This window comes from Melopsittacus undulatus, chromosome 4, assembly GCF_012275295.1.
Source record: "Melopsittacus undulatus isolate bMelUnd1 chromosome 4, bMelUnd1.mat.Z, whole genome shotgun sequence".
In the NCBI taxonomy this organism is placed as follows: domain Eukaryota; kingdom Metazoa; phylum Chordata; class Aves; order Psittaciformes; family Psittaculidae; genus Melopsittacus; species Melopsittacus undulatus.
In genome coordinates, this window is record NC_047530.1 from 55,172,950 (window position 1) to 55,186,769 (window position 13,820).

Genomic DNA, 13,820 nt, shown 5'->3' on the forward strand with positions numbered 1-13,820 from the left:
TGAGTTTTTTAATAAGTAAGAGTATAGGTTTTGCTTTTATGGGGTTACTAATGCAATAAAATTATGAGTATTATGCAAATTAGGAGAATCTTATTAAAACAATCAATTGTGCTTAGAATTTATCAGTAAAGTAAAACTTATTCTGTATTTGCGAGGGTGATAAAAAAATCATTAAACATATCTCTTTATTAATAATGGCTTCAAATAATCTTTAATGGAATGTCAGTAATTTCCAACTCTTATAAGCAAGTGGAATTTTAAATACAGGAACATTTTGAAACTTGAAAAATTAGACTCTGCTTAGGTATAGTTTTCAAACTCAAATTCACTTTAATATATATTTAGGTAACTTACACCTTATTTCAAGACACTGGTTTGTTTGAAATTTTCAAAATCCCAACTCAAGAATTCATGAATTACTTCCGTGCACTAGAAAACGGCTACCGAGATATTCCCTGTAAGTACTATCCAATGACATTATTTTTTCCTTCATATTTATGTCTCCTTTCGTGTGTGTATTATTTTGATGTTTGATACAGAGGTAGACAATATATGAACTTCATATATTTTTAATTAATTTTTCAGAATTTAGAACTGATTAGTGAATTGCAACAAAAAAATTGGTGGACTTAATATCTGAATTTGTTACTATATGGGTTGAATTTGAATGGGTAGTTGAATCAAACATACTGTACTCAGTGGGTGAATTGCTCATTTAATGGAAATTTGGTTTAGGCCCATAATAGAATAATAGAGAATAATAGAATAGGGAATAATAGAAAATAGAGAATTTTGACCATAATTATTTATCTTGCTATTTAGGGTAGACAAATTTATTGGGAAATAAAACAAAAAAGCACCCTCCACCTTCCCTTACCCCTCTAGCTCCCATGTTACAGATGTTCATACCACGTGCTTGTAAGTATTAGGTTAGAAGCAATGCTAGTGGCTCACCATCACTGATTTAAAAAGCTACTTCATCCCTTCCTGACTCTCAGGAAGAATGTGAAGTATGCTTAGAGGATGTTTGATGGTTGTCTAGCTTGTTTCTTAAACATTTGCTGATACAGCCCCCAGTAACAAATTCAATTTTTCCTTTATATTTAATCAAAATCTCCCTTATTTGGTACTTTACAGATTTTTGTTGATTTGTTTTGTTTTCTGGTTTGGGTTTTGTTTTCTTGTTTGTTTTTCTGAGTTTGGTTTTATTTTGAATTTCTTTTTCTTTTTTTTTCCCTTTTTGATCCTCTTGATTATATTTCAGATAACATTTCTGATTATATTTTGATAATTTTCAGATCACAATCGCATACATGCAACAGATGTTCTTCATGCAGTATGGTATCTGACAACACGGCCTATTCCTGGATTCCAGCAAATTCCTAATGAGCATATAATGGAAAGTGATATGGGTATGTATTCACATAGGTAGGGGTATGTTTTTCTATAAGAATATTTTAATGAAACTATAATAGGTAAAACAAATTACTCTGGAAGAAAATATCTAATTATTCTCATAACTCTAAATTTTCATTACCTTGTATTTTAATATAAGGAAATAATATCACAGTGTTAGTATAGAATCATAGAATAGTTAGGATTGGAAAGGACCTTAAGATCCTCTAGTTCCAACCCCCTTGCCATGGGCAGGGACACCTCACACTTAACCATATCGCCCAAGGCTTCATCCAACCTGGCCTTGAACACTGCCAGGGATGGAGCATTCACTACATCCCTGGGCAACCCATTCCAGTGCCTCACCACCCTCACAGTAAAGAACTTCTTCCTTATATCCAATCTAAACTTCCCCTGTTTAAGCTTTAACCTGTTACCCCTTGTGCTATCACTACAGTCCCTAATGAATAGTCCCTCACCAGCATCTCTATAGGCCCCTTTCAGATACTGGAAGGCTGCTATGAGGTCTCCACGCAGCCTTCTCTTCTCCAGGCTGAACAGCCCCAACTTTCTCAGCCTGTCTTTGTACAGGAGGTGCTCCAGTCCCTGATCATCCTTGTGGCCTCCTCTGGACATGTTCTAACAGCACCATGTCCTTTTTATGTTGAGGACACCAGAACTGCACACAATGCTCCAAGTGAGGTCTCACGGGAGCAGAGTATGCACCATTCAGAAATACTATGCAGTAGATTTTTAGAAAAATTATTAGATGAGTAATGTTGAGTTTATTAGACAAGAATACAGGCTCACTTAATACATTTTCTGTGCTGAATGAAACTCCTGTATAATTCTACAGTCAGCATATTTTTGGTATTTGAAATACATTAGACTAGTATGTCTTAATTAGAAAATTAAATAGACCAAAATAAAAATACCAAAGTCAAAGTATGTAACTTAAGTTCTGCTTAATGGTTTAATGTAAAAATGAGTATTTCAGAATCCAAATTAGATATCACATGCAGACTTTTAAATGATTACCCTAACAATAACATTCCTTAAAGAGAAATAAAGACTTAAACTTTTGTATGAGATTAGTTTGAATGAAGCTTACTTTTCTGTTGTCTGTGATTTCATGGAATTAATTTTTAAGCTTAGGTTTGTAGTTTTTACTGGAATGTATACTGTAAGTAAAGTAGAATGATTCTAAATATACACTTTTATATTAAAATCTATGTATTTAATAAAAATAATACGGAGAAATCAAGAATTTTCTAAGAACTCTGTTTTGTATGTGCAGTAAAAAAAGACAAGATGGGTCTGTAATTTTAAGAAGTAATTTGTGAACTGTATAGAACATCGTACACTATGTTATATTTTCCTTACTAATTAGCCCCCTCTGCTGTCACTTTTCTCTTTTTTTCTCTGTTTGTCAATACCCACTGATTGCACCCTATTGTATTGTCTTCCTTTGAGTGTTATAAAAGAGTTGGGACTAGAGACTTGACTAGAGGAAAGAAAAATTATGAAAATAATTCTGTTTTTTCTCTACAAAAAAAAGTTAAATTAAAATAATAAATACATATTCTTATTGTTTTAGAACTCTTCCAGTGTCAGTGTTACGATTATTTTTAATCCCCGCTTATTCTATTAAGGCAAAAGGGACTCCTTTTGTTATGCAGTGACTAAATAAACACTATTGTTTTTTCTTCCCTTTTTTTTAAGTAGTGATTTTGTCTGGAAGAAGAGGAGAATAAAACTATGGATCTCCTTATCATGCACATATTTCTAACAGAAGGAGTTTAGTTCCTTTTGCAGTAGTTTCCACTGTTCCCCGAGATTTTCTTATAGATCTGCATTTCAAAAAATGGGCAAATTATAGAAATACTACAGGAGATGCTGATAGATCCTTTATTGGCCTTACTGAGACTGGAGAAAGAATGTAGAATACTCTTTTAGTGCTGTCATTTTTAAGAAGGCAATGAAATTCCAGTTCTACATAACAGCAGGAGGTGTTTAGCATTATGACAGTAAGGGGAAAGTAAAGAAGTGATAGACCTTAACAGTAATGTGGACCCATTTGTATCCATGTGGATTTTCCAATATCTGTAATTTAGATTCTGAGATGTACATTTTTACTAGATTTTCTCTTCTTCATTCCCTCCCATGGCACAAATACCTACAAGTGCATATTCATAATTAAAAACTTTATTATAGTTGCTTTCTAATCTAAATGACAATTCTACTGCAGTCAAGAAGCACAGACTTGATGGCAGTATCCCTTGTTCCACTAGTTTACCTTCTGTGCTTGCTCAAACATTCCTCTGAACCAGCCTTGTGCAGCATGGAGTGAACTGAGGTCCCTTCCAACCCCTGGGATTCTGGGATTCTGTAGCTGCAAAGAGAGTGATTTTATCTGGTTCATGTATAAGGCACCACAGCATTTCAAGGACCAAAGCAAATTTTTCTTCCTTCCTATCCTCTTCTGATGAGGGCAGGAAGCTTGGATTTGTGCAATACAATAGTGTCAGAATTGTAAAGTTTATCTCTTTTACCAAAGTTGCATGGCAAGAGTGAGCTCTGACTGTGATGTATTAAAAATACTTCTTTTTCCTGATTATGACTGTTCAAAGCTCTTCTGAAAGTCTCCTTTATTTGTTTGAATGATAGTTATCCCTCAGCATTGTAATACAAATTCTTGTCCGAAAAATTGATCCCAAGGTGTATCTTTATGCAGTGCTACGTAAAGAATTAGTTTCAGAACAGCAACATTCCACTTCCCAGTTTTGGGACACTTTTTACAGGCTCCACAACATCCTGTAGGATTTTGCCCTCCTTGTCTGATGTCATGAAAGAGCTGAAGCTTTTTATGTATTTGTAAGGCTGCCCTCCCTCCTCTTTTGTACAGCCTGTGTGGCTATGATGAATTTATGGTTTACTGGCATTTCAACTTCTTCAGAATTGGTAGTTTATCTATAAAAAAGTGTGACTTATATTTTTTAGGTACAAGTTTTTCTTTGCCAATTATTCACCTCCACGGTTACAAGAATAACTGTATTATGTTCAGGATAGTCATCTATCTGAGTCATTTAAAATGTTATAAAAATATGAATGAAATAATGTTCAAAAAAAAACCCTTTATTTTTGTATTTTAAATTTTCTTAGATGAAGCCAGTGGTATTTCTCCTGTTCAAGTCAGCTACATTTCTTCAAAAAGTTGTTTTATTGCTGATGATAGTTATGGCTGTCTGGCATCGAATATTCCTGCTTTGGAATTGATGGCTTTATATGTAGCAGCTGCCATGCATGATTATGATCATCCTGGTCGTACAAATGCTTTTCTAGTAGCTACAAATGCACCTCAGGTAAGAAATTCTTTAACCAGAAAATTACTTGTCTGTATCTGAAATCAGAATAATGACAATTTCTCCTCTATATCCCTTCTGTAGCCTGTTCAGGATGTCATGGTTTGAGCATGTTTTGAGGGTGTTTTTGTTCAAGGTTTTTTTCCAGCCAGGTGGAGGAGGGGCGTCCAGGAGGAAGGAGAGACAGGGCACCTGACCCAGGCTAGTCAATGAGGTATTCCATACCATAGCACGTGATGCCCAGGATGCATACTGGGAAGAGAAGGCTGGAGGGGTAGAGCTCTGGGAGAAAAATGGAGGAGGGAGCACATGGTGCTCAGCCGGGCAGGGTGGAGTGAGTTATGGGTCGGTGGCTGGTGGGGTGTTGTATTCTTTTCACATGCTGTTTGCTGTATCATTATTATTTGTAGTAGTAAATGGCAGTAGGGGTTTTGTGTTATGCCTTAGCAATTAAACCGTTCTTATCTCAATCCGTGGGGGCTGCATTCTTTGGATTTTCCTTCCTAACTCTCCGGGAGTTGGGGGACTTGGTTTAAACTACGACAAGGATCATTTGACCCATTTCAGAAATGGGGAAAGTAATTTGTACTTAACTTGTATAATACTTCTATTTTTATTTATTTTTTTTATTTGGCCTGATAAATTCCATATTGGTTGTGTATATGTGTAAAAATAATTTTAAATTTGCAAAATTGAAAATAATATTAAACAATGAAGGTTAGAGTAAAAGTTTATTTCATAGAGAGCTGGCTCTAGGACTGTCTAAGCAGCTAATTTGTTAATACCTTACATCTTGGGAGTCCTCTGAAATCATAGTGGTGTCTGCCATTACTGTAAGAATGTAAATAAGCATTACGTTTAAGGGAGGGTGAGTGAAATAAGAAGAAATAAGCAAGGCATCCTTGCTTTTATCTCCCTTATTTGACTTTGTTGTTAGAACAGAGAGTAGAAAAATGGGAGAACCTGTGCTCTTCAGGGTCTAAAAGGCTAAGACGAGAGATAAAGCAGGATAAAGCTAAACAAAATAACAGATTACAAAAACAAAAGGTGGGGCAGGGAAGAACTGGAAGGAAGGAAAAGCACTGCAGAAAAGATGCCTAAACTGCATGGTGAGATATTCTTATCTAAAGAGTGGAATAATATCTGGGGAAGAATATTTATAATGGCTGTTTGGATCTCTTAATAAATTAGAGATGGAAAACTTAATAACAACACAATAGTAAACCAGAAACCAACACAGCTTGCCAGGAGATGGACACTTTAAAAGTAAACTTTTCATTCAGTTTTCAACAATTCCTCACTGCAAAAAAAAAGCCATTTAGGATGTAAGCAGCTATATATTTCAGTTGAAAACAGACACAAAGAAGAATAAAACCAAACACAGAGATTCATCTCTGATTTTCAGAAATACATTAATTTTGTTAATGATGTCTTCCCTTCCTCAAAACATAAAGATTTTGCCATTTTCCAAGTAACTTTTTCAGGTCCTATGTAATCTATATTAAATGAATTATTTTCTAGGATGTTTTGTATAAACGCGGGAGTTGTAAGTAAAACCTACTGTTTAAATATTTTAGTTAACTCGCAGTTAAAATGTATTCATCAGCATTAAACGTAGCGCATTGAAAACTAGTGATTCTTCACACCATTTCATATTAATCACAGTTCTTACATGCTTTGGAGTTCATATGTTTTGGTTTGGGTTTGGTTTTGCTTGTTTTTTTTTGTTTTTTTTTTTTAACAATACTGGAATTAAGAAGAATTAAAAGCAGATCTCAGGTTTAGGTTTGATTTGATCTTAGATCTCAGGTTTAGGTTTGATTTGAGGTTTTTTATAAATGTCAGGGTGTGTGCTCCCCTAATCCTGTCAAGAGTGCAAGGTTTACATTTTAAGTGGTTTGTTTATGTGTGTTTGCAGTATGAATGTAGACATCACTAGGATAACATTAAGGACTTCTCAGGAAAGAGAAAAAACTTCACTAATTGTATAGTTTCATTATTCTTTTTTATTCTCATCTGCCATTTTTCTTTCACTTTAATTCTCAAAACTAGAGAGCAAAACATCATTGCCAATGCTTGTTTTCTTTTTATTAAAGACTCATTTCTGCCTAGCCCTTAAGCTTCAGCATATTTATTATAATGTTAAATCTTTAGTCTGCCATTTATGACTCTTTTGGGTTTGTCTTTTTTTCTCATAGGCTGTTCTCTACAATGACAGATCAGTCTTAGAAAATCACCATGCTGCTTCTGCCTGGAATCTTTTCTTATCACGACCAGAATACAACTTTTTATCAAACCTTGATCATGTAGAATTCAAGCGCTTTCGTTTCTTAGTGATCGAAGCAATCCTTGCCACAGACCTCAAGAAGCATTTTGATTTCCTTGCAGAATTTAATGCCAAGGTTTGTTACATTTTAGTGTCTGTACTGAGCTGGTCACAGTACACTGGTTAGTTTTGCTAATCAGTAGTTATTAATACTAATGACTTGCATTTAAAGTTTTATATTATTTAAATTTAAGTTACCAAAAAAATGCATGTAAAGTATTTCCTTTGTACAAACCAGTTGTAGTTCATTTGTAGATTGCCTAATAAGCCTAGAAGATGTGACATAGGAACCCCCAGAAGACACTGATCATACCTTTCACTTCTGTCTTCTGAGAGATAGTAAATTAGTTTGGGCTTTTATGCCTTTTTTTTATGAGGGCTTTTTTTGGTGTGTTTTTTTTTCTTTTTTTTTTGGTGATTCTACTTGTGTTAGTTTTTATTTTGGTTTTTTTACTGTATAAAACAAAAAAATTATATAGAAAAATTAATGCAAGTGTCTGTCATTTTAACTTAGTTTTAAAAATGTATTTTCTCAATCCAGGTCAATGATATCAACAGTCATGGTATAGAATGGAGCAATGAAAATGATCGCCTACTAGCCTGTCAAATATGCATCAAACTGGCAGATATTAATGGCCCAGCAAAAGACAGAGAGCTGCATCTGAAATGGACAGAAGGCATTGTTAATGAATTTTATGAACAGGTGGGTATGGAAAGTGCCATTTACTCTTTTTTTAAATGACGGTTCTTTGCATTACCTAATATAGAACTAAACCAAACATTATTCCTTGTCTTAAATCTGAAGGTAAGTTATTTCTGTCTTCTCTTTCTGAATACTGAAAACTTTTTCTTATAGGTAGTGTATGAATATGACCTTTTGCTTGCTATCAGTTGTGTTAGAAGCTTGCAAACAAACTCTGTGCCAGTGTTGTCCATTTTTCAGGTATCAGTTGTGGGGTTTTTTTTGGGGTTTTTTTGGGTTTTTGTAGGTTGATGTAGATAAACCAAAATAACTTCTACATTGGGAAGTTAAGCTAACTGGTATGTTTCCAGGTGAAACAATATGTATAGTATCCACAGGACTGGAAATGTATATTTGGCTAACGCAGTGCAAGGATAGAAAATATTTCAAAACTTGAAAAATGAAATATTAAAAATACACATTAGTAACTAATAGTATTAAAGTGTAAACAAGAACTTTACAGTGGAACTTTAGTAAATAATTCTATCAAGATTAACTGGGAAAAAGTCTGAGAATTCGTTACCTATTTTTGCTTTTACGACTTCTATAAGTCCACTAAATATATTTTGTTTTCCCTCTGTCATTTTTCCACTGTCAATTTTCTGAGAAGTTAGCTATTCATGAGGCAAAAAGCAGGGACTGAAAAATACTTTTTTCAAACCAGGAAGATAAAAGTGCACAACAAAATCACTTGGGAGATTTAAGCAGTAGCAATAATAATCAGAAGTGTTTAAGCTTACTGTAAGACTGTAGTTTTCTAAGGTGTTCCTTTAAGAAAAACCTTTTTGTAAAACTGTCAGGTCCACAGAAGTGCTGAGGTAAAGGATTGTAACTCAGAGTTGTGTATGAGCAACTGTTCAATAGTTTCTTCTCCAATTTATAAAATGGGAAAAACCTCTAAACCAAAACATTTATTCTAGATGTTATAGTTCATTTCATGCTTCTATGACTTTTGGAGGAAGCCATTTCCTACAATGCCTTACTCTAGCTGATTGCTTTCTTGTTTTCTCTGTTCATTAGCTCAGCAATTGAAAATCTCTGCCTAGCTTGAAGCTGTCATATAAAGGCAGAGGACAGCTCCAGTAGAAATAGGTCTCCATATATGCAGAAGAATATCTCACAGCAAAGCCGAAGGGAGAGTTACGGGCTATGCAAGTTTGAGCCATAGTGTGTCTTCATTTTAAACTGGCCTACTTACAGTTTCATTCATTATTGCATCTAGTAAAAAGATACAATCCATGCGATGGTTACTTGGTTCCTTAAAAGTAATCCATCAAGTAAACATTTAAAGCTAATTTTATGAGAAGTTCTGATCATTTTTTTTCGCTTCTTTTTCAGGGTGATGAAGAAGCAAGTCTTGGATTACCTATAAGCCCCTTCATGGATCGTTCTTCTCCACAGCTTGCAAAACTGCAAGAATCTTTCATCACTCACATAGTTGGCCCCCTTTGTACTTCCTATGATGCAGCTGGATTGCTTCCAGGCCAATGGGTTGATGAAGAGGACGATGCAGAAAGTACTGAAGATGATGATGGAGCACAGTTGGAGAGTGATGATGAAGAAATGGAACATGATCTTATTTTCAGTAAGTTTCTGTACTTCAGTTGGTGCCTATGGTTGTCATTTAACAGATTCAAACATAGCAAAGATGCTTGAAATTGTACAGTACAAATATTGTAATTTTTAATAAGTTTTTAAATAAAATTTTGTTAATACCAGGAGACATGAAATTTGAAAAAAAACTCATTGTTATCCTTTGCCCTGTCACTATTTAAATATTCCGAATAAGCATCCATGTGTTAAAATGTGCCATTGGTTTTTTATGTGTAAAATACAATTACTTTGAATCTCAAACAATCAAATTGCTTATAATTTTACAGAAGCTCAAAGAAAAAAAGGTAGACGAGTGTTTTGCCAGCTAACACACCATCTCAGTGAAAATCACAAAATATGGAAGAAAATGATTGAAGAGGAAGAAAAAAATAAAGCTGAAGGAGCTAAACTGCTGAGTGAGATCTCACCTTTACCTCAAGCAGATGAAATTCAGGTTATTGAGGAAGCTGATGAGGATGATGAGCGACAACTAGAAGACAAGATGTGCTAAGAAATCTTCAGTGGTGTCCAGTATGATGATAGTCTATTTTTTTTCCACTGTGCTGACTTTAGCCTGACACATTTCACATAACATTTGAAAGGCCTTAATACTGTGAGAGGATTCTTTCTACTCTAGTGGAATCCCACTCCTATGCACTTTCGCCACACAGAATATGAAACTTTATTCAAAGATTGAGTATTGTATACCCTGATGCAAAGTTCTTTATGCCTTAGTTGGTATAAAATATCCTGATAAAATGCTGCCTTGCTGAGTATGGAACTCATTTTTCTTGAGGTACCTGCAATTTTTAAAAGCGTTCAGTGACTTCTGTTACCAAAGTGGCAAGAACTTTTTGCTAACAAGGAAATGTAGGATGAATCCTAATATTGTCTTGAGTTGTTTATTTCATGTTGTTTTTGAACATGAATGAGAAAAAGTCTGTGCCTGTAAGAAAACTATGTTATCATTGCAGTGCAAGCCTGTTGTGGGGTGTCTACTTAGTGCAGTAGTGTGCTTAATGTAGTCACCTCAGCACCTGTTCAATGACTGTGACATAAACGCTGAGTTCTGATACTTGTGGTTTAAAAAAGAAAAAAGATAATCCAGGTGCATCTATTTCTGATGCTTTTTATTATTGTGCATAACCTGATGTTTTATTTTTGCAGAAAATATTAAGGTTTGCAGTGGGTGTTCATGATAATTCATTGAATACAAGGCCATTATCATCTGTTGCCTTGCTGTTTTATGGTAGAACATTAAAAACCTTTTCTGCTACTTAAATTATTAAGGAATTTTATTCTTTAAGTCTAATGCTATATTTCCTGCCCTTACTCAGGTTCCTGTCTAAAAACAAGTCAACCACATCGTAGATTTTACCTTGCACCAACTTCCGGTATTAAATTTTAAGGAAATAAGATCGTATTTCATTTATTCTTTGTATGTAAAACTTTAGGAGAATTAAAGTTTAAAAAAGAAAAAAAAAGATAAACTACTGTTTCAAAATGGCTAGTGTATTTTAATGTGCCCTGCATTATATTGCCTTCAAGTTTGATGTACATCCTGAAACAGACAAATGGAAACAGATGGTGAAAACTTCGTGTAAAGCCTAATAACAACATAAACATCCCTGTCTTATATTAAATTTTAGATTGTTGAGTTTTTAAATAAAACTTTGACATTCCACACATGTATTTTTAGGAACCCTACCATTGTAGTCTAAATAATAATAAGAAAAAAGGCATAAATTTGGCTACAAGTATGCAAGCAAGTTACAACTTAAACTAGTTTTAAAAGTGCACCTTTTAGTACTAAACATTTATATGTTGTGCAGTCGAATTGAATAGAAACAAATGCAATTCCTAAACTTTAGCATATTTGTGTTTACATTTGCATCAGTTGACTTGAAAAAAGGTAACATTCCTAAGAAAGCCTTGTGTAAATTGTATTGCACTATGTTACACAAACAAATTTTTATTCTGCTCTTTGATTGGCCAGTTTAAGTAAGTGAAAGGAATTCTTTCTTTTTATTATTATTTTCTACTAATAAGCTTTTTGTTCATCCATTTAGAAAGACCACTGAGACGTGCTTTTGCTATTTTATATATTCAGTGCCAAATTCCCCTTTGCTGCCATTATTACTATCACTGCATTTTTTTGTACCATAAGCAGTGTTAAAAAACAGGTATTTCTGTCATTAATAAAATGTTGCACTACTGAAGCTGGCACTTACTGATCATTCACTTGTATTTTACTTATCTTACTCATATATTTTCCTAACAGATAATTTGAAGTCTACAGAAATGATGCTTGTTTCAGTATGCTATTTTGTCAGCGTTTTGTATGTAGATTTTGTGTTTGTATATAAAAAATTCACTTTATAACTGTTCAGTTTAATTTTGCTTTAACTGAAAAAAGATGCAAATGAGCTCATCTGAAGTTACTGCTATATTATTCTACATAAAAGTTTTCCATTTAGTTTCCTTATAAAACTGAATATTTAAAACTAATACAAAGAAAAAATAAGAAGGTAAAAATAACATTTTATCTATTACTAAAGCATTGGCAGCATTTATATCTGGTGGCAACTTTGCCAGCAACTTTTTTATCTCAGGGTTTCCTTAAACTCTAATACTGAAGCAATTTTAAAATTCAGAAAAAAGTAGCAAACCTCAGTGTTTATTTAATAAAAGGTAGTGCTGGTACATATTTCCAGTTAGATATTTTCAAGTTACAATAGCTTCTTTCAAAGATACATTGAATTATTAATGTATTCAGAATCCACCTTAAAATATTTGTTATTTCTGTATACAGAATATGCAACTAATTGGTACTCTGAGAGCAAGAGGAAAAGAATGTACAAATGTTATCAAAGATTGGTTCAGAGCATGTTTGCAGAAGTGGATGTAACTGTACCTAAAGGTGTCTTAATTGTTCAGAAATGATAATGGAAGGTTGTTTGAATGTTAGTTGAGCTGTTGTCAACAATAATACATCTCCATATAAGGCATATCGCTTATTCTGGTAGCAACCCAATGAGATATTACAACCAATCTACATCTGTGATCACACTTCAATTCCCAGCTACCAAGGGATGCTAAGGAGCACAGAAAAGTACACAAAAGAATACATCTAAAATACTTTCTAAGGCAATACTCACTTTTTTTTTTGTGAAGTAGGACAAATTAGCTTTCACTGAAATTTATGCTGCTACAGTAGATATACCTTTTATGGATAACATTCTCAGGTTTAAGTAAAGTCTTCAGCCCCTTTCCTATCAAAAATCTCTCATCTTCTCATTGCCTTTTACAACCTATGTTGGATTACTTGATTCTATTCATAGAGTGGATACAGAACTTCACTACAAAGTTTTCCGTGAGGACTTAATTCCTTCCATGCCTCTGGATATCTGGATGTTACAGTGGTGTTGACCTAGTCAGAACTAACTACATGGATCCTTTTCCCATGAATTCTTTTTCCATGACAAACTTGGTTGGTAAGTCTAAGATTCAGAAGGAAGGGACTGGTGTAACGGTGCTTATGGTAAGTCCAAACTAACCAAGTTTTGCAAGACCTGATTTGCTCTGTGTATAGAACAATTTCTGCTCTTGGATTCAAATTTAGCCACAGCCAGTGGCAGGTAAATCAACAAAAGGAGTTACCATAATTCAAGAAGTCACTTTTAACACTGGTGCTTCCTCCTTGGCAGGCATAGTTGAGGCTGGGCTTCTGGTTCCTCTAAAAGTATACACAGAATTTGAGGTAATCCAGTATGTGGTACTAACATTCACAGTGCAGTACTTTCCCTTTTGTCCAAAAAACATTTGAGAAGGTGTGAGAGGTGCAGAAGTGGAAGTGATTTTTAAAAATATAATAACATGTTTTCATACACTGACTGGTGAGTGTGAGATCAGGAACCCATCTGAGAGACATGCTTTGGAGTAAAAGGATGGAGTTGGTTTAGTGATAAGAATTAGAAAGGAGATGTTAAGTATGGCATACACTCACATATGGTTCTTCTTCAGAAGAGAGCCACTGTTTATTGTTTCCAGCCAGTTCATTGTCTTTGATAGAATGTGGAAACAGGACAACTTTGGTAAGAATATTTGTATTATTAAAAATTAAAATAGAAATGAAAATTAAATTATACTACTAATAACACAATTAAATTTTCTTAAACTTGTAATGCAAGTTTAAGAACATTTATTTTTCTGTTACCAATAAAGATTAGATGAGGGAAAATAAATATATAACATTGGTAAAATGAGGTACAAAAATTATGATCCAATGAGTGTTGTTTCTTTTTTTTGTCTTCAGCTTTCTTCAGAATTGTATTTCTGGACAACATGCTGCTTCATATCTGTGTTAAGGCAAATGAGGTTATGAATATCTTCTGAAGGAAGC

General features: G+C 34.0%; 1 protein-coding gene across 2 annotated transcripts in view; it reads left to right on the forward strand.

Moving 5' to 3' along the window:
- Positions 1–11,839, forward strand: part of PDE3B (phosphodiesterase 3B) — an 88,881-nt gene extending 77,042 nt beyond the window's left edge. The window contains exons 9-15 of one of the 2 annotated variants that reach the window (XM_031052761.2): positions 346–457; positions 1,299–1,412; positions 4,558–4,757; positions 6,956–7,159; positions 7,625–7,786; positions 9,164–9,410; positions 9,706–11,839. In XM_031052761.2, the coding sequence (XP_030908621.2) occupies positions 346–457; positions 1,299–1,412; positions 4,558–4,757; positions 6,956–7,159; positions 7,625–7,786; positions 9,164–9,410; positions 9,706–9,929 (1,263 nt within the window). In that variant the 3' untranslated portion in view covers positions 9,930–11,839. The remainder of the gene's footprint in view (positions 1–345; positions 458–1,298; positions 1,413–4,557; positions 4,758–6,955; positions 7,160–7,624; positions 7,787–9,163; positions 9,411–9,705) is intronic. The other variant, XM_005153263.3, reaches the window with a different exon arrangement.
- The last annotated feature ends 1,981 nt before the right edge of the window (positions 11,840–13,820 follow it).